Source organism: Ciconia boyciana, chromosome 1 (assembly GCF_034638445.1).
Source record: "Ciconia boyciana chromosome 1, ASM3463844v1, whole genome shotgun sequence".
Lineage (NCBI taxonomy): Eukaryota > Metazoa > Chordata > Aves > Ciconiiformes > Ciconiidae > Ciconia > Ciconia boyciana.
The window spans coordinates 135,037,628-135,063,827 of NC_132934.1; the positions used below are offsets into that span (position 1 = coordinate 135,037,628).

Consider the following 26,200-nt stretch of genomic DNA (forward strand, 5'->3'; position numbering starts at 1 on the left):
CTTACCCTCCCAAGACCACTAGTGATTATCACTGCGAGGGTATCATCTCTGCTCTCCAAACAGCTCTAACGTCATGGGGGAGCATGGACCACGCACGCTTCCTAACGAGCCCCTGGCAGCCCAAACATGAAGCTACGGAGTGCACTGCTGCCACGAGCACGGAGGTCCCTGGGAAGGGGCACACGGGGCCAGGGTCAGCGGTGCTGCAGGCAGGCACCAGCCCCAGCAGCTCCCTCAGCCCTTCCCCAAATGTACGCAGCCCCCCCAGGGTTCATCATTTTTCTATGTGCTGGCTTATGCTCCAGCAGGCCCTCAAAAGCTTTACTGCAGGAGCTGCGTCCATTGAGAACTGGCCTCAAGTTCAACTCTAGAGGATACAACACATACTGTCCTTGCTCCCTGATTCTTCAAACCCAGTGATATACCTACAAAAGCAGCAGGATAGTCTTTATGCAGAAAGGCGCTGGGCTTGCTGGAAAAGCATCTCCTGAAGTGGTTGCATACGCTGTGAAACCCCAGAATTCTCCTGGGATTTGGCCCACAAAATTCCAAAGGGAAAAGTAATTTTTCTGTAAGATGGTCAAATTAAAAAACAAAAACCAAAAAAACCCTCCACAAACAAAAAAACCCAAAAAAAACCCCAACCAAAACCACCAAAACCTCCCACCCCCCAAAAAACACTTCTTCAGCTTTCAAAATACAACATATATGAATTTAGCATTAAAGAAGTTAGATGTTTACACCATGTGCATTTGACCCAGTTTCCTCTTTTTAATCCTGCAAATTCTAACATAAGCTACTCATGAAATATTCATAAAATTCCTGCTGTTGCAGAACATCTTCGGCCCGTTAGAAGGTAATCATGCTTATGTGAGCACAATTGCTAGACAAAAGTTAGCTGACTTTTGAGGACTCATAACAACTTATAAAAACCCCTCACTTTCTTTTCCCCACAGGGCAATGAAAAAAAGTTTAATGATAGATGCTGCATGCTTCAGCCTTCTCTAGTGTCGCTACCCTAGAAGAGGGCAATACTAACAGATACTCATAGGTTTTTATGTGTATCAGCAGGTGACTTGTACTATTAGGCTATTCCAGAATGACTGCCTTCCTGGGAGACCGCCCCGCACAGATCGTCTCTTGCTGTTAGAGATGGCATCACTACATTAGCTCTGAAAGCGAACCCAAATAGAGGGGAAGGTCTCTTTCCAAAATGAAAGCAAGTACCCTGGGACAGAGCAGCAAACAGACAAACGTCATATTTGCAGGTGCACACCCCAGAGCTGGGTAAGCTGCATGCCATCGCTCTTTGAAAACAAGTCTTCACACCCTGCACAAAAGCAGAGGGAGCTGGAGGGAGCAGGACGAGCCTCGCACAGGTCGCCTCGCTACTGAGCGGCTTGGTGGCATTCACACCAGGGTGAGCAACGTGCAGCAAATCTCAGAGATAGCACTGTGGAAAGGCCATACCGGTACTAGTAAAATAGATTTAAGTATATCCAGTATCCATATCGCATGTATTCCTGTAAATGATAGCATTTTTATGCACTAGTTACTCCCACAAAAATAGTGATAAGGCTTTCAGTTAAAAAATCATGGCGCTCTACTTAGCATGTTTACACTTTAAGGTGGATTATCTGCATGGAAAGCTTCCAGGACCATTTTTCTGCCCTACTTTGGCAATTACAAAGGTCTGATAGCACTAACAGGACACCACACTAGATAAAAAAACAGGTTTTCCAATCTGAAGCTAGATCAGTATTTTAAAACAAACACCAGGCTGTAATGCTACACTCTGAGAACAGGCCATGCCATCCTATCTGGCCATGCCGCGCTGCCTCCAGCCTCCCTAGCAGACAACACAAATCTTCAGCACTTTCATTACCCACAGTACTGAAAAATATCAATCATGGTGACCATCCAAGTAGCTCCTTTACTTGACTTATTTGATCTAGGAAGAGGATACCAAGGAAAAACATAAAATTATCATAATCCAGTCAAACCTATGGGAAGTAGGTCTTTAGCTCACCACACACAGCAGCAGGGGAGGATGCCAAAATTGGGGTGGAATAAATTTGGGCCCTTGGGATCCTTTAGAGCAACCTGTAAGAGCAATGTGCTGCACCTCTCTCACCCAATGATAGTCACCTGTCCTCTTGTTTCTTAGTATTGAAGAAAACTGCCATAATACACTGGGCTGCTGGGTGCATGCTATTTTTTAAAATTAATTAATAATAGAACAGCAGCATATAAAATTACATTTCCTGAAACATTTCCATGTCAAGTACTTAATTTCATTTCCGTTCTTTACAGCTGTCTTCCTTCTTGGTTTTATATGTCTATCGCTTTACCTTGGGTATCACCTCAGACAAGCTAGAGCTGTTGGGTAAAAAAAAAAATGTACTCCTCCTCCTCATCTGAATCGAACACCTTCAGAAGCAGTGTCCTGAAAGAGGGTGGTTTTCCTGGGTCCAGGGCCATTTTGTACCTTTCTAGCCAAAGTGAAACTAGACACCACCTACACCAAAGGAGGCTGACCTCATCTTACGCCAAAACCCTACACACCTTTCATCCCGTGATCAAAAGGGCACCCAGAGTTTGGTTGCTCCTCTTATTTCGGTCACCGTTCCCACAGGGAGAGAGAGGCCTGTGTTGCTCAGCTTGCACAAAGGGTGCAGCCCTAACCAAAGCCAGCCTAAATCCAGGCTGACCTGGATCCACATGGCCTAAATCCAGGTTCTTGCTTCTGTTCCGCTTCCCCACCCACCACCACTACCGCCCCTTCTGCAATTGGGTGGGGACCATCCAGGGACTCAAACTGGGAGAAAACTCTGATAGGGTTCCTCGGTAGAGTCTGGCTGATGTGTTTGGTATTTTTCAAGTGGATGCTACAGCACTGTTGGATCAAGGGAGAGGCTGGTTGCACGGCAGATTTACATCAGTACCCGCTGCTTCAGCGTGCTTAGCTCCCAGGTCAGGTTTAACAAAAGCTCAACCAATTCATTTTATCAGGAAGCAAAGGATCTGCAAAAGATAAGCCAACAGAGTGAATCATTCTCCAGTTCCCCAAACTACCCAAGGCTTCGGTTCCTTAAGTAGTTTGGGAAGCCGGCATTTTCACCCTTCCACTCTGACACTATTTTGGAGAGTTTTTTGAGATACTTTTCCTGCTTCTGTTGCCAAAGGCAAACCACAGGAAAGTTCTGTGTCTAAGCTGATTTCTGTTTACCTCCGTCTTACAAAACTTCCCTTCTTGTTCACTGAAATTGGTACTTGGATATCCCATAATACCGTTCTCTGCACTCCTTCATTTATTTACATTCCTGACAACAGTGCTAGTAAAGTGATTGTGAAATAACTGTTTTTCAAGATATCCGATTTCTTAATTCTCACTACTATGTCTGCAGAGAGTTGAAACATGAAAAAAAAAAAATTTTTAAAGCTGTAGCCAGGAATGTAAATTTAATGAAGGATTCTAGTAAGGTGGTTGTAAAATACCTATTTATCTAGGGATCTGTTTCAATAATTCTTACTAATGTCTCCTCAGAAGGTAATAGCAACGCGGAAAAAGATTTGAGAGTCCTGATATTAATTTTGTTATCAGGTTTGTAGAAAGACTGTAGAAAGCATCGCCAGAATAACCTCTCTTTGCACAGTGATTTCTGGGAACCCGCTCAGCAGCAAAGCTTCCTGCGTCCCAGCGAGTGATACACACACCTGATGTCACAGACACACTCAGAAGTGTGTTTCATGTGCTAATCATACAGAACACCAGTCCTACCTCGACTGCATGGAAAATTATCCAAGTAATTTTCAAGAGATTAGGAAGAGATACAGCCAGACCTTAAGCATTTAATGCTTCTGCACTATAAGCTCGCAGGTGTGACTTCATTTAGGACATCGGTGTGCTTACATATTTGACGGGTCACTTTCAAATCAAACAAGCAAGACACTATTAAAGGTGGTTTTTATTATGTCTTTTTTTAACACCCTATCCATGAAATGCAGCATGTTTTATGTAAAAGCTGTAAACCAGATTTTTTTTTTAAACACCTGTTTTCTGTTTTGTGTCATATATCCACAACAGCTGTATTTTTAACTTTCTGTCCCTAATTTTCCCTAAACCATTCCATTTTCTAGCTACTGTTTTCTCTACCCCTTCCTTTTCTGTGTATTTCTGTTTGGGGACTGTTTCTCCCTCCTCCCTTAAACGAAGCTATTCATGACTTTGTTCCCTCTCACTTCACGTTTAGCTTCATTCTCCACCCACAGGGAGGCACGGTCCCTCCACCTACCTCCCACAGATCCATGTTGCCAGAGCTTCTCACCTCTGGAGATCCCGGTGGGAGTGCTGGAGGCTCCGGCACTTGCCACCTGTGCCCATTTCCAACACAGATCGACTCTGAGCAGGCACACGGGAGCCGGGAAGAGCAAGGAGCTACCACCCACCACCCCTCCAGTCCCACTTGCCGCTCAGACACTTCTTGAGCACATCTGCATCTCCAGGGTCTCCCCCACAAGGGAGGCAACTTGTCCCTCTGTTCTGCATGAGAAATAGAAGATCCTCTCTTGTTTAACCTGTAAAGCTATTCTATGATGGACCAACATTTTTTCACGGGACACAGTAACCCACATGGGGTCATGAAAATAGGTCAGTGGGGCTGGTAGGGCCAGTCGAGAACATTTCAACCTCAACAATTTTCAGTAGAAAGGGGTTTTTGGATTAAAATCTCATTTTTAACAACCCGCAACAGAATAAAAACAGACTGTAAACCATGCCTCAATCCCAGAAAGACAAGAGGTAAGATGAGAAAAATGGGAAAAAAATAATTTAAAAGAAGTTCCATTTACACAAATTATCAAGAAACAGTTACACTGAAAGGCTGGTAAGATTTACCCCAGTTTGCACCCAAGTACTCTCTGGTCTCAGCCCTTAGAGATAGACATAAAAATTTAAAAATCTAAAAACACAGAAATAAGTTACCCCATCAGATTCCTATCATGTAATAACCATTCATCCATTTACATCCTCACTATTTTCTCCAGCCTATTCAACCTTAATTATGTCCTTGTCCAGGTCAGCAAAGAAATAAGTTACATAGTTGTAAACACATAAATCCTTCATAAAAAATTCTAAAAGGCTGAGAGGCGTAAAACTCTTCCATTCAAATCAGAGGGAAGACATTCATATTTTATTCAGAATAAGCTCAGTTCAGTGATCACATATATTCTGAAGCAGAACAGGACTAGAAGAAAACAGCAGCTCCAGTAACAGATCAGGAGCCGAGTCCCAAAAGAACAAAATCTATTCTTTGCTTCAAAACATGTTTTTGCAACATATATGTTAAGAAAGCATTTCACAGTATTTTCATTGAAGTGATACAGTGCTGGAGAAGAGTACGAACAGCAACTCAATTTTGTGTTCTCTATGGTTTATGCATAAAAGACGTTTTTAATTTAAATAGCAATTGTTGTTACAACCCTTACAACTAAAGATATTAACTTAACTCTGCACTCTTAACTCGACGAAGCTGGCAATGTTAGAGTTCTTGTATACCATGCAAATGACATTCAGTGAAACGGCATATTTTGCTGATGGTATTTGCCTTTATCGCTATTCTAAAATAAAGGTCCTTCAGAATTGTCATTTTCCTAATTTAATGTTTTGGTCTGATTAACAAACACAACACAGTAACATGCAAGACAGCATAGTACTACAGCATGACTAAAATCCAGCCCTATTACCCAAGAAAGTAGCTGGATTTTACTAAATCACGACCAATACAAGAGCAATGAGAGGAAGGGGTCCCGAAAATTAACTACTTAATTAAATTAACCGTGATCTACATTCAGCATAAAAAAGGACATTACTATTCTAGGTTCCCCTTGTCACTTCGGCTTTGAACCAAAAAGTTAGCTGAAAAATCTGTACTTATGGTAACACAAACAACCTCCTGCATAACCCTTTAAAAGCTTACCTTTAGTAACTAGGACTTGCAAAGAGCTAATCTCAATAGATACAGGTATTTCCTAGCAAATACAATTAAGCATAAAAGAATACAGAAGATAATGCAGTAATCATACTTATCTAGGTTAAATTTGGCAGGTTTTTTAGTACCCAGTTCCATGTACCCAAAAGGGAAAGTCACCTGCATTTGGCTCACTAAGCTAAAAATACGATGTAGCTGAAAACAGATTGCTGAAAACAGCTGGAAATAGTGTTAGGGTAACTATTTGGACCTCTTTGTATCAAAATATGTATGACAACGGAGCAACAATCATTTTAATTCTCCAAATCCTCTTTCCTACACAATTACAGAACTGTTTTATTTGATACATGGACTGAAAACATTCAGAAATACATAAAATTCAGCTGTGGTTGGGCAAATATGAAAAACCAAAGACATCTCAACACACTTACTATTCAGAAATCTCCACACTGGGCAAATAAAACCCACCAAGCCTGTACATTCAAGGAAAGGTTGTGCTAACTGAATGAAGTAATGAAGGTTTGATCAAGAAAAGGAATTAACAAAGAGTCTTCTTCAAAGGTCTGAAAAAGAGGATAAAATGTAATGCTGAACACCAGTCTTCCTCTAGCACTAACAAAAATGAAAGGGTGCAGAAAGAAGTCTGTACTGACTGCATCTTATGATAAAAGTACCACTGTAAACTGTGTGGGAAACGTGTATATGAAGGAATACAGAAGTGATGTGGGGACACATTTGTATCACTTACAGGAATGCTGATGCACACCAATAAACCTGTTCCCTTGTTCCTTTTCTGTGAACACTACATTTAGAGCAGAGAGGATGTATTCTTGTTTGGCAGCCATCACTAGCCCAGCAGAGATAAGTAGAGGTTACAGATCTGACTGCAGTTAGGAAAACATCATCCCTAACAGAAAACACTGCACTTACAATAAAATGCTAGTTGTGTTTCCCCCTTACCAAGCGTGATACTTAACGCCTTACATTTTAAAAGGGAGAAAAAACCCAAAAATACTAGCCCCATGCCGCTGGCTGAAACCCGCATCCCCGAAGGAGCGAATCCAGGTTACAGTGAGTATTTGCTTACAAGCCGACATAAGAAATGGTGCCTGCATTCCACGCGTTCTTCACTGCAGGGACAGCCACAGTAGGAGGCGAGTTTCAAAAGCAAATGAGTGCCGAAAACCTTCAGTCAGAAATTCATTTGAAAATAGTTATATGGCTGTTTTGATTAATTACACAGAGATATTCAATCTGCTTCCATATCAACATGAAGCTACACTGTTTATGACAATTTTGTGGTTTCATTAAAGAAAATTCCCTTTTCCAAACAAGTATCCTTTGCTCAACAGAACTGTTAATTAAAAGAAGTTATGCCATTTAGAAATTAAACTAAATGGGAAATAAAATGTACTTCAGAGGCATCTGTATCAATCTAACAAGACCCAGACTGCTGTCACTGCCCATAATTGCCCAGAAGTAAATTCTTTAGTAGTTGTCATGGGTAGAAAACGTAACCGAGCAAAACGCCAGAAGACACTGGACGCATTTTTGGGTTTTAATATTTAAGCTGAGACTTGCTCCAGTCCAGAGTTACCCCAAGGCAGACCCTAGCTTACTGTTGCTGTTTGGGGTAAAAGGTGGCTGGGGATCTTGCTGCAGGACCACCAGGCTCTGAGCTGCAGTGATTTTGGCCCCCTCAATACCTGCTCCCTCACCCAGATGGCAGGACAGATGGAAGGGAGCACGAGGAGCCCCAGAAAGCAACTAATTCTGCAAGAAAACTTTGTGAACAGTGCAGGAAAGCTTTGCGGACCACAGGCTATCAGGTCTTACTCTGGGAGCTCTTGGCTTGTATTTGACTAGACAGTGGGCTAGAGAAGAAATGAAGATGTAAACCAGGTCATGTATGCATTTAAACTGACATTTGTGTTTCTGCTTAAAGCCTGCTGTTGTCTTTCCAGGAAAACATAAAACCTAGCCAAGTATTTTCTTTAATATGTATGTAGGCTAAATGCCAGGGGTTATATATTCAACAAAAAGAAATACATTGAGAATCCAGCAGTACTGAATTCTTCTCAGATGCTAACATAAAGACTACGTGATTAAAAAAAAACAGAAGAGATTTCTGTCTCTTAACATCTCTTAACAGAAATTCACATATGGACTTTTCAGAAGGTGGGGTCCTTCAATAAGTTCTCTTGGGTTTTTTTATGTTTTTCCTGGGTAGCTCTAGTTACAGCATCCCAGAAGAGTGCAGCTATGGAGTATGAATGAAGGCTCCTCCTTCAAGTGCAGTTATGTCCCAATTCAACAATTTTAAAGCACAGTTTCTGTGGCTAATGCATTGCTGGACATTCCAGCCATCAGGGACAAATGTTCTCTGTGTATACTTGCCAGGAGAGGGGCATCATAAGATGGTGTCAAACATGATATAGCAGCAGTAAATGAAAAACAACCAAAACACCCCCCCAAAAAAACCCAGTGCCTGCTACAAGGATCTGCCACAGTCTTTGGCTGAAGTTACTTGAAGAAAAGAGATTTTTCTTTTTCTGCCCTTTAAAAATGAAATAAACAAAAAACCAGTCCAAACCACTGATTGCTTTACAATTAAAGAAGTGATACCTATAGATCAACATGACCAACGAGGAACTGAAAATAAAACTCAATACTACTGAGCACTCCTTTGCAGGTGTAGGAGCAGATTACCCACCAAACTCCCCAAATCAGAATTATGTCTGAATAAGAATTAGTAGGACAAAAACTAATGTACCAAAATGGGATTATTCTAATAATGTTGGATATACCCTGAAAGCTATTAAAATGGTCGATTTTACAGTCTGGTTTTCTGTACCGACACTAGGCAATATAGTGGTGCTAGAAGGGATGGTCATTCCAGCGAATTTTTGTGGTTCAGTTGTGACAATGAGACTGTTTTTGAAAACCTAGGAAGGAAGGAAGGCAGGGAGAAAACGTAAAGCAAAAATTCAGTCGAGAGTACATTAGGACAGAAAGTAATCAACTGACCTCTGGACAGACACACATCAGGTTCGATATTTATGCCAGGCTGTATTACCCCAATAGCCAAGAAACCTAAATAGTACATTGCCACTACGTCATCTATATTGTAAATCTGTAACTGTATCTTCCGATGGCAGATGGAAACTATTCCAACTTCACTTTTTATACTGTCAGCAGAAATAAGAATACAGCTCGTTATTATACAACTGTGTACAATTCACTTCACACAAACACGCACACACACTTTCTTTTCAGCGAGGCTCTTTGGTTTAAGGTGACAGTGCTCAATCCCTCTGTCTTCCTACAAATTGCCTTTTCAGAAAGTGCAAAGTGCACCTCGGTAAAGAGTTTGGCTCTGAAACAGTGACCACTCCCTGAGGAAGAACTGTCACTAGATGAAAAATATCCAAAAATGGTGAGACTGGAATTTCTACTGAGAAGCAAGATCAGTAAGGAAAAGGATTAAAATAAAGGATGAAACAAGTGAGGTGATAAAAACAAGAGAAGTGGAAGAAAAGAAAGCAGCTGTATAAAACCACATTATCAATAGGATGTTGCAGAATGACAACTATTCAGGGCTTAATGATAGGAAAGAGCATGCACATGTTTCGTCATAGAACGAAGGACTGAAAATATGACTTCCAACACAGACACTTTACTTCAAAGCAGAGCAAGGTAAATGCACCATGGTACTTGGGCGCGCTGGGATGGGTTGATTTAATCCCCTCCTTCTGATGACACAGATTTATTTGAACTGGAACCCTTCTTCAGGGTGGCCTAACAAGTTCTTCCTTGAATCCTTCAAAGCTACAAATTCCTCCGTATTCTTTCCCAATGGGTATTTACATTTTTGACACAAAACAGAACAGCTCCATTAGAGGGAGATGACCACACAAATATTTAGCATTGCCATCAGGGGACATCCAAGAGAGCAAAAAATGACAGGCCAATACCCTACAGGTACAGGAGGAAGCTGAACCTCTGGGAGACCTTCCACATTTCTGCAATTTGGTAGCACACTATACTTCGGGTTTTGTCAACCTAGAGCCCATTTTTGTTCCAACTATAAATAGCCATAAATTTGAACCAAATATGAAGAACAGTTTTAGGGTGACCAAAGTGCTTTCTTTTTTTGCAAGCAATCAACTGCCTATCCTTACTTAATTGCCCCATTTCCAGTAAGGAAACCCTCCAAAAAGTATTGATAGGACGAGTCATCCTTTCCTGCACTCACTGTAACACTTAGTTTGTTAAGTTGGCCAGAAGAAATCATTATGTTACTTCAAAAGCAATGGTGACTTTCAGAATGACCCATTTCAAAAGCAAGATGTTACTTTTCCTTCACAGAAAGACTTCTTTGAGAATTTACATTCTCCTTTCATTTGTGTTCCAAGAGAAACTTAAATCCAAGTTTACTTCCTTCCAGTTATACTTTTTATCTGGATTCTGAGAGGATTTGCTGCCTTAGAAAATGTGTACTTGGCTCTGTTTGGGGTTTTATTTTGATGTATAATGAAATCAAAATTGGAGGCAACACATCCCTGAACAGGAACCACAGTCAAAGATCAGGAATTGCTTCTCTGTGTAAGGCAGAAAAAAAATAAAATGTTTATTCCTATTGAGTTTCAGGGTTCAGCACACATAGCAGGACTCTTGAATTCTGTCTGGTGTTTGCACAAAAAAAAGTCCCATATAGCAAAAGGTGAAACTCTTTCTTTTCTACTCCAACAACCACATTAGAGAGCCCAGTTAAAACATTCCTTGACACAGTTAAATCTTGGCTTTCTTCTGAAGCATAAACATGACCATATTTAACCTAGGCCTTGAGTCAGATGATTGGTGTGCACTGCATAAAGCTCTGGTCTGGTTCAAGGACACCGCTAAAGCACAGCGATGCTGGGTGACTGCTGCCCTGAACAAGCAGCTCCTCTTTCCACCGCTCACTGGGCAAGGCAAAAGGAACACTCAAACACTAACGCACTGGAGAGCCGTCTTCTTTCAGTTCACTCCAGCTACTATTCTACATTTTCTTTCTCTCCCTTCAACATGCACCCGTGTCAAAAGAAATTACCCTTCCCTTTTACCCAAAGAATGGTTTCTGATTGCCCCCACGCATATGGAAGACTTTAACATCAAAAATGTTTGCACACTACAAATTTCACTTTCTCCCAGTTTAAACATTAAGGGTTTTCTTCCTGCTTCTGAACTACAAAAAATAAACAGTAATAAAAATCAAATATATTGTAGTTACTGATGAGAATTGTCTAAACAGCCAGACTAGTTATAAACAGTCAGTGATGACAGACTACCATATGTTAAGCTTCCCATTATCATGCCAGAAAACATTATAATCACCTTAATTACAGCAACAGTGATTTTTCCCCACAGTGGCGATGTAATGCAAGAAAGTGCAACTTCTTCTATTCTGTAGTGTATTGCTGTCTATAGCAAAGGCGAGCATATGCACATACTACCAAGCATTTGTGGAAACAGATCAAGTTGCCAAGTATGCAGCCAACCTAAATGGTCTCAAAATGAGGAAAGAAAGCAAACTTTACCTGGTGTGTTTTGTTGAAATATTTTGTTCAGATCCAAAGAGGAAGCTCTGGAATGTGATTTTTGTGGCCTTGGAGGTGGAGTAGGGGGCTCTTCTCCCTTTTTCATAGCATCTTCTATTGATGTGCTAGAATAAGACCTAAGGAAGAACAGGGGACGAAAAAAGAAGAAAATATTTATTTTTCAGAATATTATTTCAGAAATTCATTTTAAATGACTACAGTGAATAGTACCTAAAAATACACTGACCAGAACTCAGGTTCACGGTGGAAATTCCTTGCCCGAATGACTAAAAGTTACCCCTTATAAGAAAACAGATTTATTTGGCAGCAGAGGGACCTACATGCCTGGGGAAAGGCAAGGGTCATGCTTACAGGGCTAGTGTTTTTTAAAGCCTTTTATATCACAGCTTCACGCCTTCTTACATAACTTTAACTGTCAACAGGATACTTGTAGCAACTATTTTGAATAAACCTGAGTAAAAATTCAACCCCCCCTTACAGTTTCTGTTGCCTTTCCCAACTGTGAGGGTAGTGTCTATAGTGGTACAGCTTCAACCCACCTCTTGCAAGTATACATTTTGTAATTCATAATATTCTAACTATCAGAATGATTTTTTTTCACAGCAAATGATCACCGAATTCCACAAAATCCAGAAAAACTGAATGGCTCCAGAGTGATCAACACTGGTCAAATACATGTCTCAGTACCTCTTTCCAGGGCCTTCCACAACCCATTAATCCCAATGCAGTGAATTTTCTAAGAAATTCGATTTTGCTGAATAGCGTCCAATATTTTGCAGCTGTTGTAGTTACCAGTTTTTCTGCAAGACCAAGAGCTTTGTTCAAAACCAGCACTGACAGTGTGAGATGTTACACTTACTGTAACACATTACACATGACAGGCAAGACCAAAACCACATTTGAGTAGAACAGAAATAACTCCCACTAATGGGAAACGGATCGCTCTTTTGCCAAAAAGGCTGTTGTTAGAAAACAGCTCTTCAGCGGGACAGACATTTGGCAATGCTGATCCTATATTTCTGATGTAAACTTTAATAAATACAGGAGTGAAAGCCATAATTGCTTCAAAATTTACATGTGACACAAAAACCTCTGCTGATGCTGAATTTTTTGTCTTGGTAGAGTTTTGAATTCCATAGCCTTACCATATCAGACCTAACTCAACCACCCTGAAATAAATGGTAAAGCTTTGAACCAGGATCTTAAGGTTTTATACGTTTACTTTCCATATTATGCAGCGTATATTTTACTTGCATTAAAATTGTACAACCTAACAGTTTGAGATTTTTAATTTTTTTTTTTTTAAAGATCAAATAAGATTGCAGCTACCAAGCAAAAATACACCTGCCCCAGCAGTGCCAACACAGAGCCCTGTGACAGTGAATCGTTGCTTGCGGCAGGCAGACCTAGCACCTAAAAGTCAGTTAAGAGTCAGCAGCTAAGAACCTGCAGAGCCTAGGCTAGAAAGCCAGGCTCCAGAGCTGAGAGCTGTTACAGACTCAAATCGTAGCCTCTGGTGGTCAGGCACACCTGAAGACAGAGACCCTCAAGGTTATAGATCCGTCCAGGCTATGCAGGACAAGCGCAGCAGAAGGTCTGAGTTCAAGGATGTGCCCAGGAATCTTTAGTCTCAACTTCTGCATTAAAGCAGTGACATACAGTCAGATGTGAGATAGTCATATGTGACACAGTAGTCACATTCCAGTGACTTTTTTCAAACTTGTTTAAGCATTTGCTATTTCATGCATTTTTGCATAAAATACTTTTTACACGTTTTTTGCATATTTGCAAGTTATGATTCAGTAACACAGCAAGAAAATTTAAAACAGTGTGAAAACTAAAAAGCTTTGGCTAGCAGCAGAAAAATAGCACACAAGCCAGTTCAGCCTTCCTGGATGTAGGCCCTAAGAACAGAGGATTTCAGTCTTCATTCATCATGCTTATAGCTGATTCTCTCTTATTAGCAGGCTTTGACAAGCTTGTAAGGAGGGAGCTCCTGATTATACTCTCATTACCTAAGAAAAAGAAATGAAGCCCTCTAACTAGCACCAAAAAAAAAAAGTTTGAAGGTGAATGCACGATATGGCTATACACCAGAATGGTGAACAGCCAAACCCAACATGTAATCCATTTATACACAACATTTTCTGGCACAGGTTTCCCTTTTCTTTCAAACATCCAAATTCAGCAGGTGTCATTTCTAGCACACAACAGTGTAAGTCCGTAAGTCCTTCCATCACACACCAACCAGCTGTAGTCAAGTGCATGCGTGCCAGCGAAAGGGTTTACTCACCCACATCCGAGAGCTGAGCTACTATTGCTCTTTCTGTGGGAGCGTGCAGCATCTCCCTCCATACGCAACCACTGTGCAGGTTTCAACAGCACAAAATTGCTGAGAACGTTCCTCGGAATGGAGTGGTCCCTGCTGCCCCGCCACGATGGCCCTGGGGCAGGGCTGGAGGCAGTCACCACCCCGACAAGGCAGGGGGGCTGGGCAGACAGGGAAAAGTCCCAGCGCCTTATGACCAGAGATCGCAGGGCTCTAGACAGTACTTACGTAGGGTACTATAGCTTACAGATCTCTCCAGGTAAATCTGTCTTTTATCTGAGCTGGACTTCCAGCACAACACCAATTAAAAAAAAATTTAAAAATGCAACACCAGTTCTTACACCTTGTGTCTAACACCAGAGGAACTTGTCTTCTCCTGAAATAGAAGTGAAAGCAGTACCTGGATCGTGGTCTGGCTTTAAGTGCATGAGATTCCTGAGCAGCTGAAACAGAAAAGAAAAAAGAACCGCTAAAACATCATATTTAAATAAATGCCTTTAGCTGAAGGATCAGTGTTCATTAAAAATGTGTTACAAATGTGGATGTGAGAGTGTGCTCATCTCACATGAGCAATGGGGATTGATTTTTGCTTCTCCTTCCCCTTTGTTTTTGTAGTGTGTGAATGTCCTAAAAATTCAAAAGCCCACATTTAGTCAGACCTTCACCTTTTAATTTGGTTACCAGAACGCAGGAAAAACAATAGGTCTGACAGCTCTGACCTGTACTCCTGGATGTAGTTGTGACAAAGCAACATAAGGAATAGCATAAACTTTCCACAGAAAACATCTTACTCCTAGTCCAGATATATATTAGTTGTCCTGCTTCCCAAAGCACAAAGGTTTATGTCCTTCTTAAATACTTTAACTAATTAGTATAAATGTACACCTTCGTGGCACTCATTAAAAAAAAATTAACACATCAGGTTGAGACTATTTTGACATTGGGAAGGAAAGATATTTGAAGGCAAAAAGCTTTACAGGCTAAGTGTTGATCAAACACATTTCTAGCAATGTAAAAATCGGTTTCTTTTATCTGGATGAATTCCAAATATCCTGCCACATGCAGGTTTTATGTCATAGGAAAACAACAGTGCTGACTTACCTTCTCTGCGTAATTCCTCGAGGCTGTTCTTTGGTTTACATAGTCTTTTTGTGACTTTTCTGTTACTCTCCTTACTAACATCAGATAATTTTGAGAAAACATATCTGTATGACTGCTTTCAAGTTTAGCCCACTAAGATATCCTCAAGGTACCACAGCAGCATCAGTGATCCCAATGCACACACAAAGTGAACCCTTGTACTTTTCCCATTGTTCTGCTAATCAAGGTACAACACATAAGAAAAGCAAGTAGGCTGGGGGAAAAAAAAATTCTCAGAGTTTCTAGCGTCCTTCAGATATATGCCTACTCCAAAGTCAGACATTTCTCACCAGCTACTATACAGCACTACCTGAGAATACAACAGATCCTCCAAAACACAGAGCAGGAGCTACCTGTGCTAGCAGCTGGCAAATACTGACTTTATAATGGCTTGTATTGTACTACTGCATAGACCCTCCATAGGAGGCTTTAGGCTCACAGAAGACAAGAAGCAGCATATGGCACGTGTATAGCCACACACTATTTCTCCATTAAAAAAACTGCTTTTAAGGTCATGCAGTGCTAGTTGGTGCTTTGGATGGAATAAACCCAAATGTAGCTGGCAGTGACACAAAAAACCACTTACAAACCAAGTTCTAGTAGATTATTGTCACCACCAAACTGGCTCACAGTCATTCCAGATTTCTGTGTAACAAACTCTTCCTAGCAACTAAAGGGTAGATAGGGAATTATTATTAAAATATGCAGTGGTGATAATCCTTCTCTCTCTCCTTCTGTATCAAACTCCCAGAGAATACAACTTCAGAAACTGCTTCCCTACAGCCATATGACCCAATTTTTCCAATGCTGAAACTGCTGATTATTAAATTACATGCACAATTATTAAATATATGCCACTTAGAAATAGGAAGTATAAATCCTTTCCAAGCTAAGCTACATTTAAGAACCTTCAAATTTTCCTTCTTTTATGGAGACTGTAATTCTGTTCGTACTTCTTTTAGAAAGCCTTTCTTCTAAAAACCTGCAGGTAAAACTGACATTCAAACTCTCTGAGGACATCTTGTCGAGGTAAACAGAAAAGCACACAAGGAAGAGAGAATCCTGAAATGACTACTAATAAAAAAGGACAGCAACCAAATACTACTGCCAAGAATTTTCTTTTAAGCTTTTGAAAAATCAGGAAATTCAAGGCTACAATTACACAATACCCAGACTTAGCTTTACCTTTCAAAAGAAGTATAATATAAAAAATATTATAAAGCAGGTAGTTCATTATTAGGACATACAAACAGTTGTGACAGGATTTCCATAAAATGTGCAGTTATTTTGGTACACTCAGTCTGTGCATAGTTTGTGTTTGAGGTGCAGGTTTATACACACACATAACATGATCAGTCAAGATGATACAAAACTATTTATCCAGTTAATGAATTTTCCATATTTCTATTGCTATGGATATATAAGCCTAACTTACATGAAACTGATATAAAATTAAAGCTGTTGAGTAAATTACTTACAATTATTATTTAAAAGTTTGTACGATTCCTGGAGCCTGATGAACTGAACAGCTTGGTCCACGCTAATTAAAATCATATATGATGATGAACTCCTATTTATTCATTCACACCACAGGAGAGTGTGAAGGTTCCCGTTTTGGGTGTTTAACTGTTCCCACCCCTCTCTCCCAAGACAACTTCATTTAAACGTTCCTAAGGATGCAGGCTGTAGCTGGATGGCTTACACTCAGCTGGTGCCTCCTTGCTTTACAGGCTGATTATCAGCTGGAAAACCGTACCATAAAAGGTGCAAGTATGCTACACTGCTAAGGAAAAAACAAAGAATTCCCCACTAGTTTAAATCACCTGCACTGACTCATCTATTACCTTTTATTGGTGGCCTAGGCAGAAATGTACAATTTAAACGTTCACAAATTTGGCCCTTAATCCTTTATATGTCTAAGGCCAACAATGATCTTGCACTTAGGAGCCTAAATAAACTGGCCAGCTATTGGGAGATGCTGAGCATATAAAGTTTTCACCGACTTCAAATTTCTAGTCCTCCTGATGGCAAAGAAAACTTTCCCATAATGAACCATGGCAGTATCATCTTTCCTGAATTTACATAAACAGCCCAAATCAATAACTGAAGAAGGACGTAAAATTTCTCCCACTTCATCCCAACTGAGTTTTCACCCTGAAGGTTAATGATTACAACGACCTTTCAGAATGATGATCGATCCCAAAATAACCACTCAACTACTGTGCTGTATCTAGCCCACTGCATAGATAAACATTTTTACTTCTAACATCAATCGTATCATGCAACCTGAGAATGTGCTTGCTCAAACCCTCAATGTGCAGGACAGCGAGGGTGAAAGCCCTACAGTGACAGGAGTCATGACGATGGGGTGAAACTCTGCCACCGTCTCCCTTGGTATACAATCACAGCGATGCTGCTGGAGGAGCACAGCAGCATCCAGAAGACCTCCCTGACTTGGAGATGAAGGACATGGGGGAAAGAGTACAGTGGCACAGGAAATGTGCAGGTGACAGTAGTTTTTTTCCTAAGCGTACCGAAGATGGAATTGCCAAACTGAAAATAAAACTGCCTGGGGCGCTCCTGAGCAAAACGTCAGGGAAGAGAACAGAACTGAAAGTCTCACAACCACCCTCCTTCTCCCCCTGAGAGGGAAGTGTAAGAGTGTGTGTGTGTGTGTGAAGGAGAAGCAGCAATCATTCAAGAACAGGAGCTGAAGACAGGAAACCTGACAGCTGCCAAGTGTTTGGGAAGAAGCCAGGAAAAAAAGAGTTGGGAAATGAGGCATGCAGCTGTTGGGCAGCCATAAATAAATCGAGCTATAAGACAAAACTGCTGTGACAGACGTGTGGGGTCAGTTTTCTTAATCAAGGATACCTTCACGAGTAAAAACATTTATGCAAAAGGAAAAGAAAGCAAGTCCAGATTTTAGCTTGACGGGGACCAGGGAGGGCTTGCAAACAGTCTTACCACTCTAGAAACAGATTAACAAAAGAGGAAGGCAAGGGAGGTCTGATGAACCGAACTGAATGCATGGGAAGTTTCTGGAGCAACTAAGCAATTTTGACATATGCCGTTCCAGAAATAACATTTTCCAGTACGATAGGAACAAGGAGTGTGTGTTCGAGTTGGAGAGAGAAAAAACAGGGGTGGTTTCAACAAAGAAACACCCCCCGAATCAAAAGCTTACGTCAGTGCTGTCAGTGCCACAAGGTCTGTGTTTCCAAAAGGCTATCTAACCTTAAACTCTTTGACAGAAAATGTGAAAGCTCAGTTTTTACAAAGAAACAGGCGATTTCAGAATAGTTACTGAATACTTATTCCATACTTGAGAAGAGCTTTTATCAAGAGGTACAATATTCGTGCTCTGACATCTCATTTCTAGCACAGAAAACCAAAATTCAGACTCCTTACAAAATGCTACGTTAAAAACATCTCCCATGCATGAAGAACGCACATACGGTAACAACAAGGGAAAGAAAGCAAGAAAACCTTTTGACAACCTGAAGTACTAATAAAGATTAATTTTGCAAGTAGTAGTCCTATGAGGTAAAAGCTAATTTCAGTAGTAAAATAGTACAAGAGCAAAAGGATCTTAAAAAAATGAATCAAATTACATTGATTTAGGCTTACTGTGATATAAAAATATTTGACTGAAACTCTAATGGAAGTAACAGATCAAATTTTTTCTTCTTACCTGTTTTCACAGTCAAGTGCTGAAATTCCTTTGGTATGGTTTTGAGAGCAGTGCTCACTTTAAGAGCTAATAAGAAAACCAAAACAATGAAAATTACTTTAAGTATGTGCAGGTAAAATCTACAGGTATCAGCTCTGAGAAAGGAGCATCTAAACCGGTATTAGTTAGAAGGTCCAATAATGCTAAACGTACTCGAAAAGAAAACAGAAGTAGCCAAATACCCTCAGAACACCCAAGCACTCAAAAAAGTAACAATTTTTAAGAGCACAAGAGTCAAGAACAGGAAGGCCTATGCCCAAATTGCCAAATAATCCCAAATTTTGAGAACTGGGGGTTTTGGTGTCCAAATCCATGGACTCCCGTTTCAGAGATGTAGCGCTCTCACGGAGACGGCAGCGGGTGACACTTGGCAGAGCTGGGTGGGACTCATCTCTCCCAAGCTACAAACCGGGAAAGCCAGGGCACACCAGAGACTAGCTGCTGCTGGCAACTCCAACCTCACCAGCCTGCCCCAGGGAACGTCATACGGCACCGACAGAGCCAGGGTTAAAAGTTAGGAAATCCCAGTCTTTGTGCTTATTCCCCCCTTCCACTGATGCCTACGCATCCTTTATTAATGACTTTAAGGCATTCTTAGTGCATTGTAGCATATTTTAATGCATTGTAATACACAGTATTATAAATGACCACTTGGAATGAAGTCTCTCATCTCCATCTGCCTTTATCAAATAAAACACTTGGGAAAAGTCTGGTTCTCGTGATCCAGTTCTATTTACATTATCTTCCACATTTAACTGTATTACAACGTGACAGAGTGGAGCTAATTTACTTGTATAGTTTTGAAAATGCAGGAAAATTTGCTTCTATAGTCCTGAACTACAGGTTCTTGACTTCTGGGGAGATCTCCTCAGTCAGGAGAGCGATCTGTTCTTTCATTTGTCAGAACAGCAATAAATGGTAGAACAAGAGCATTTGTTCTTTGGCTGAAAAGGCAGGAATCTGTGTCATAAATACAGCAAATCTTCAGCCCTGAAGGACTGCGTGTACCAAAGCAGCTTCCCATCTGACTTAACATGTCAGCTACCAAGAGCAAAGCACAAGTTTTTCACCTACACAGGGAAGAAAAAAAGATTCCTCAAGTAAAAAGTAAATCTGCCCTAGTCATGAAAGCAATAACCTTCAAGGTTCAAGTCCTGCTCTAGTCCATTACAAATTTTACAACAAACCTTGTCAACAAAACACGAATTTCTTGGAACATGCTGACTTGTCAAAATGTTTTACAAACACCCGTCAACTCTGACAACCTTTCTTTGAACCAGGGACACCGGGAATCTGCCAAACTCGGTCACACCTGAGTGTGGAAGGTGATTCAGGAATGTGAACCACCTGGTCTCACAGCCCTGATGCAACCTCAGCATGTGGACAGCTGGGAGGTCAAGATGTATATTTTTTTTTATTAATGTATAACCCGCAGCTCTGAGAATAAGGCAACAAAATACCCACAACTGTTTTGTTTCCACAGCTGAGGGACAAGGACAGCAAGCGAGAACCTGAAAGGTCAGGGAAAGGGCATATAAAAGGGAATGACCATGCAATGATCCAGCACCAATTCTGGAAGCCCTAGTAGCTGCTGAGTGGAAAAAGAAAAAGATCACTTCAATTTCACATGGCTTGCTGCTGAAGGATTTCAAGTGAAATAAATGAATCGAGTATTTTCAATCCAGTTTGTCCAAAACTTCTGTTTTGCGAGAAAAATATAAGGATTTTTTTTTAATAGGAATAAAAACTAATTTTGAAGTGTTGCTATTTCCTGCAAAAAGGGAAATCCAAAATTTGGCACAATGTAGTCTTTACTCTTAAAAAATTCCTGATAACAACAATTACAACTTTGTTAAAATATGAAGTGCAACATTAATTGCCTTAGGACTAGACATATTTTAGAAGGCACATTTCATACCATTCACATATGATAGAACTAATTTTGAAGAAAAGACATCCCTTTATTTGTCTTCAACTCAGCTGCTGTCAATGATTTAAAAGCAACGTCTTGCTTTTGAATCTATAGCAACACATAGCCAGCTTAGAAATTAAAAATACCATTGCTTCTGTCAGCAAATATAGGGATTACTAATAATACACAGAACTTAACCCGTAACAGCGGGTGTGGAAAAAAAAAAGTGATTTATTTGAATACCTTGTTTGTCATCTTTCTTTGCATCTTGTAACAGGGCAGAGTTATCAGGTACCTCTTCAGCTGATGCCTTCTTAAAGAAAGAAGATGTATTTATTATACTGATTGGCATAGCACCCACATTTCCACAGTCAAATATTTAAGAATACAGACCAACACAAATGAAGGCGGTATTCTCTCTCACACCACTATTTGCTTTGTAAAATAAAGCAGCATAGAGGACCTTCAAAAAGACAACTGCAGTTCTGCTTTTCAAGGTACAGCAGTTCCACACCTGAAATTAGTTTGAGAAGCACTTCAACAGTGACTCACAAGGAACTAAGGACTATATGTAAGGAGAGACGTCTCACAACAGAGCAATGTCATTCTGTGTTTTCTTTTCCTTTTGGGTGTAAAACCTGTGTTAAGGTTGAGGAAACCTGCTCCAGCCCCTTCACAAGAGTCAGTCTCCATCAGAACAGTCTCTCTAGCCAAAACTCAAGCCATACTGCAGAGCCCTGTAGTTCTGCATCTAAAGTCTTGCAGCTGAGGTGGCTGATCCCTGGACTACTCTTTTCTTTTAACATGCAGTCATTGAGATGGGAAAAACAAATTTCATCAGCATGTCTGCTGGAGGCCCATTCAGGCCTCTGATGGGAAAACAGGGAACTTCTCCCTGATCTTATTCCTTAACTTTTCTTTATTTCAGCAGCAACTTATAATACAGGCATTTGTTGTTCTTGTAACTTCTGCTGTGTAGCTCACAAGAAGGAACCAGGAACAAATTCTACTACTATTATCTGTAAGAACAAGGATATGCTCTGCAGCCAAAACAACAATAAAACAAATGTCAGAAACCCCAAGCTTCCCTAAATATTAAGTGATGCTGGTTTTTTCCCAGGGAGCATGGAAGAGATTACAATCCATTGGGCCTAAAAAAAAATAAAATTCAGAAACACAGATTTTGCAGACATTAAAAAAAAAAAGGCAAACAAAATCTCAAGTCAGTAATTCAAGAAGGCCAAGTCCAGAGTAAAAGGCAATGAGATCTACTTTATAAAGTTGCACGTGGGATTCCCTAATGCTTCTGAGGAAGCAACATAGCAAAAATATGGCTTGAGGACTCTGAAAATGTTTGAACAAAACACTTCACATTCCTAGCTAGCCCTGACACTCTAAAGAACATCAGACTAAAGACCTAATTCAGTGCATGCTTGAATCGATGGAATGACTCTCTCAAAGTTCAAGAAACTGTGAGCATGACATTTCTGAGGGAGTTTAGAGCAGTCCCAGCCAGACATTTTATGCATATAGTGCGAAATCTTGTGTCTTATCTTTAAGCTTTTGGCACCAAGAAAGCTTGTGGAAAAGAGCCAAAGGAATGGAAAAGGACAAAAAAAAAAAAAAAAAAGGAAAAGACAAATCAGAACCAGAGTGGGAGACAAAAACTTGAGGAAAAAAACGGGAAGACAAAACCTCCTTGGTTAACAAAAAGCAGTCACCCTTGTCATTCTCCAGCATAACATTAGCAGTCTTTGTGTGTTTTGTAAGTTTAACAAAGCCTAGCATTCAGGTGACCTGTCTCCTGCCATTATTTTCTTTATGGATGCATTCAAGAACTGTTTCCATTGTACTGCAGTACTGTAGTTCAGCAGTCACAGTAAAAATGGTCTCCTGAAATTAAATTAAACAGCCTGAATGGATGATAGGTGGAAAGAGACAAAAACATGGACATAATGCATAACTGATGGCATTGATAACATAATATTTTTATGTAGCGATCAAGTATCTAAACTATATTTCCTCAAGTAGACAAGCTACAAATTAAATTGCACCAGTGAATTACTGCACTTCCCACAGAGGGAGATGAATGAGAGATGAATTACTGACCTTCCAAATTATACTAATTCAGTGTATTAATTCTGAACATAAAAACATCAGTTGAACAACAACAAAAAAAATCAAGTCAAAATCATTCTCAAATCAGTTTTGAGAAGAGATTTTACAGTCCATTAATCTGGGATAACAAAGGGCCAAAATAATAAGGCCCTGAAACAAACTAATTGAGAGCTTTGCCCTACATGTCTAGGACCCAGACAGTGAAGAAATGGAGCAAAACCAGCCAAACAATTGTGATGCAGTCAGGTAACACTATCTGCGCTCAGCCAGCAGGTAATCATGCTACAAATTCTTCTTCGTTTTCAACCTAGCCATAAAAAAACCCTGATTTTGCAGAACATCCTGCCACCTTGCAGAACCTAGGAATGGAGCAGAAGACCCAGCTGTTCCCCCAAGAACATTATCTGACTACAAAGGCAGCACAGTAATCTGCAAGGTATTGGCAGGTATGGTGAGAATGTCTCAAGGAGGTGAGCGCAGAGGTCTGAAAGCTTAACTGCTAAAAATCGAATTAAAAATTAAAAATAAAATGGGGGACTTGTTGCTTGTTCGGGTTTTTTACATTTTGTGCTGTATACCCTATACAGCTATTTAATTATTACTATGATATTTCTACTATTATCATCTCCACTGCAGCAGAAAAATCTAAAGAGCAAAAAACCATACAATTTAATTGCTTAGGAAATTATCTCCTTCTAGATTTATCTTTACTCTGCACATACATTCAAGGACCACAAACAAGAGCCTAAAACCAGACATTTAATAAGATTACAAAACTGTATTGGTTAGGTTACTGAAATGACATTTTATTTCTAAGAAACACAAGATGACTCTGAAAGCAAGATTTCTGAGCTTTCTGAAATATATAAAAGAACATTTTAATCTCACAGTCCCAAAGCCTGTGCTACTAAAGAGCAAACCTCCTCACAACTCTGCAATAACCAAAGACCACTTTGCATGTCTGGATAATCACTTGCGAAGCCAGTATCCTAACAAAAACAAGGGCTCCCTAGGCCACAGAGATACTGAGGTACATCCTGAAGTCAAGAAGTTACACAGACTGAAGCTTTTTAATTATGTGTATAAAAGAGACATAATTATATATTTATTTATATTTATAATATAATTTCATTATATATATATATAATATCTCTATCTTTTTTTATATATGCATGTGTATTTGTATATGCACATGAAAATGCAAGTGAAAAAGAGAAGCTGACACTCAGGGGTCTTGCCTACTGACAAAAAACCATCCCAACAGGGATGTGACAGTTTTTAAGCAGAAGACAAATAATTGTCTCTAAAAACAAATATTGTAAGTTGATGCAGTGAGTTAACTCAAATACTACACTGACTCTTACTGCAGTCTGGAAATGGAGTTATGTATATACGTACATACACATGCTGACATCAGTGAATGAGTTTTCAATGCAAATCACCTTGAATTTGGCCTCTCATTGCTCATTTAAATTGCAAACCAATATGCATGTATGCTAATCAGGCACACTCACAGGACTGTCGAGCTTTGCCACACGACCACACAGTGAAGAAGTGCTAGCGCAGCGTGGCCAGTGGCACGATCTCGCAGCCCCCTGCAAACCACCCTCCCAAAATAAGGCTGTATGCAAGGGACAAGGCTGTTCTGCTACGGTAAAGGACCAGCCTACGCTGCCAACATACCAGCAACCCGCACTACTAGAACAGCAGCGCTGCTTTCAAAACCCTGTATGATGCTGTACTTTGGCCAAGCTGCAGTACAAAGAACAATACCACCCAGGGAGAGCACTGGGGAGACCACATATATTTTAACAGTTCCAGAAGATAAACTGGATGCTCAAAGCGCTGGCTGCAGCATTGCCCAAAGTGAACATTGCACTCCACAGCAGCTTAGGAGGGTCTGTTTGGTGGTACCACTACTGAGCTGAATTTCACGAGGGAACAGTTGGGTTCTGACCCAGAAACTCCCCAGAGCAAAGCATAGGGAGGAAATAATGGGAGAACAGCCTTGCTGAGCTGGCATGACATACCATTACTTTTTAACTTGGAAGCAGCATCAGAAGAGCCCATTCTTGCAGTCAGTCTGCCATTTGATTCACTGCCTCAAATACTAAACCCTTAAATCCCACAGCGTATATATTCAGAGTTGCAATATCCAGGCATGACTCAGTGGCCATGGTTAGTTCAACTTTACAGGACCTTTAAAGTTTCATTTTTTAACCTCAGTGATAAACTTTTCTTCTTAATTTAGTTTTGCTTGCAACAGTTTTCCATTACAAGGCTGGTATCTGTTGTGATATTGCTACAATGGATCTCCATTCTTCCCTCAAAACACTCTTCCCGGCTCCTTACCATTACTACCTAGACCCTTAGACGGTGGTTCCTTAGACTATGAAAAGGCTGGCTATTAAAACGGAGACTGAATCACCTACAGCAGAAGGATGCATGGCCATACCGTACAGAGTCTGGGATAGTTTCAGTCTCCAAAGAAGCAAAGTACAAGGAATCAGGACAAGCCAAGGCATTTTTCTTCTCATCATCAAAACTGGGGGAGCAAGTGTGGAAATGGAGCCCTTTAAATGGAAGAAACGCTCAAGAGCTGCACGGTCAGGAGTGCCTGACTAGAACAAGGTCTGCACCCAAAGCCTGACATTTTTGACCAATTCCGATGCTGGAGAGGTTTCACCTGCGCGCTGTCCTTGTGCCAAACAGCCCTTCCGGCAGCATGGGCTCTGCCCCTCCGCTGCCTCCCAGCGCCGGAGGGCCAAATGCAGCCCCGCGGGACACGAACAGCTAAGGCGTATTTCTCTGCAGACTCCAACATTGCACAAGGCTGGAGTCCCTCGATGACTACCATGAACTCTGTTATGTGGGGGTATCTGCTGAAAAACCTGTCGGCCCTTTCCACACGCTGAACGAATCGCTGAGAGAGGGGGTTGAGATGGCTTAATGGTACACTTAAGAGACTTCTAAAATCCTCTCAAAGACTTGCAGTTCTCCTGCTACACATACCACAGCCATTGTGAAGCTGGGCTACTCCTCTGCACCCTGCAAGGTAACTACCCTGCTTATGCCTTCTTACCTCCGTCCGACTGAAGTCCCGAGTCTGCTGACCGCCTGGCAACGACTCAGAATAAGAATCAAATAGTGCGCAGTCACGCATGGGCTTCAAAGAAGCTGCGGGGGGGCGGGAGGAAGACAGACATGTCAAGTCTTCGGTTAATACACAGTTCTTAAAAAACTGTTCCAGCATCATTTTGCCCTTCACTTCCACATATCAGAACTGATCTATAAGCCACAGATGACAAACACCATGGAGAAAATCTTACTGTCTTGTATTTTGAATAATTCAATGTCACGAAAGGGATAACAAGTTAA

At 40.7% G+C, this 26,200-nt stretch overlaps 1 protein-coding gene across 2 annotated transcripts in view; it reads right to left on the reverse strand.

The window, feature by feature from the left end:
• Positions 1-26,200, reverse strand: part of REPS2 (RALBP1 associated Eps domain containing 2) — a 98,107-nt gene that overhangs the window by 20,916 nt on the left and 50,991 nt on the right. Inside the window, exons 9-13 of one of the 2 annotated variants that reach the window (XM_072852743.1) lie at positions 25,905-25,999; positions 20,948-21,014; positions 18,754-18,819; positions 14,320-14,362; positions 11,570-11,706 (exon numbers count right to left, since the gene is read on the reverse strand). In XM_072852743.1, the coding sequence (XP_072708844.1) occupies positions 11,570-11,706; positions 14,320-14,362; positions 18,754-18,819; positions 20,948-21,014; positions 25,905-25,999 (408 nt within the window). Of the gene's footprint in view, positions 1-11,569; positions 11,707-14,319; positions 14,363-18,753; positions 18,820-20,947; positions 21,018-25,904; positions 26,000-26,200 lie in introns of both variants that reach the window. The other variant, XM_072852734.1, reaches the window with a different exon arrangement.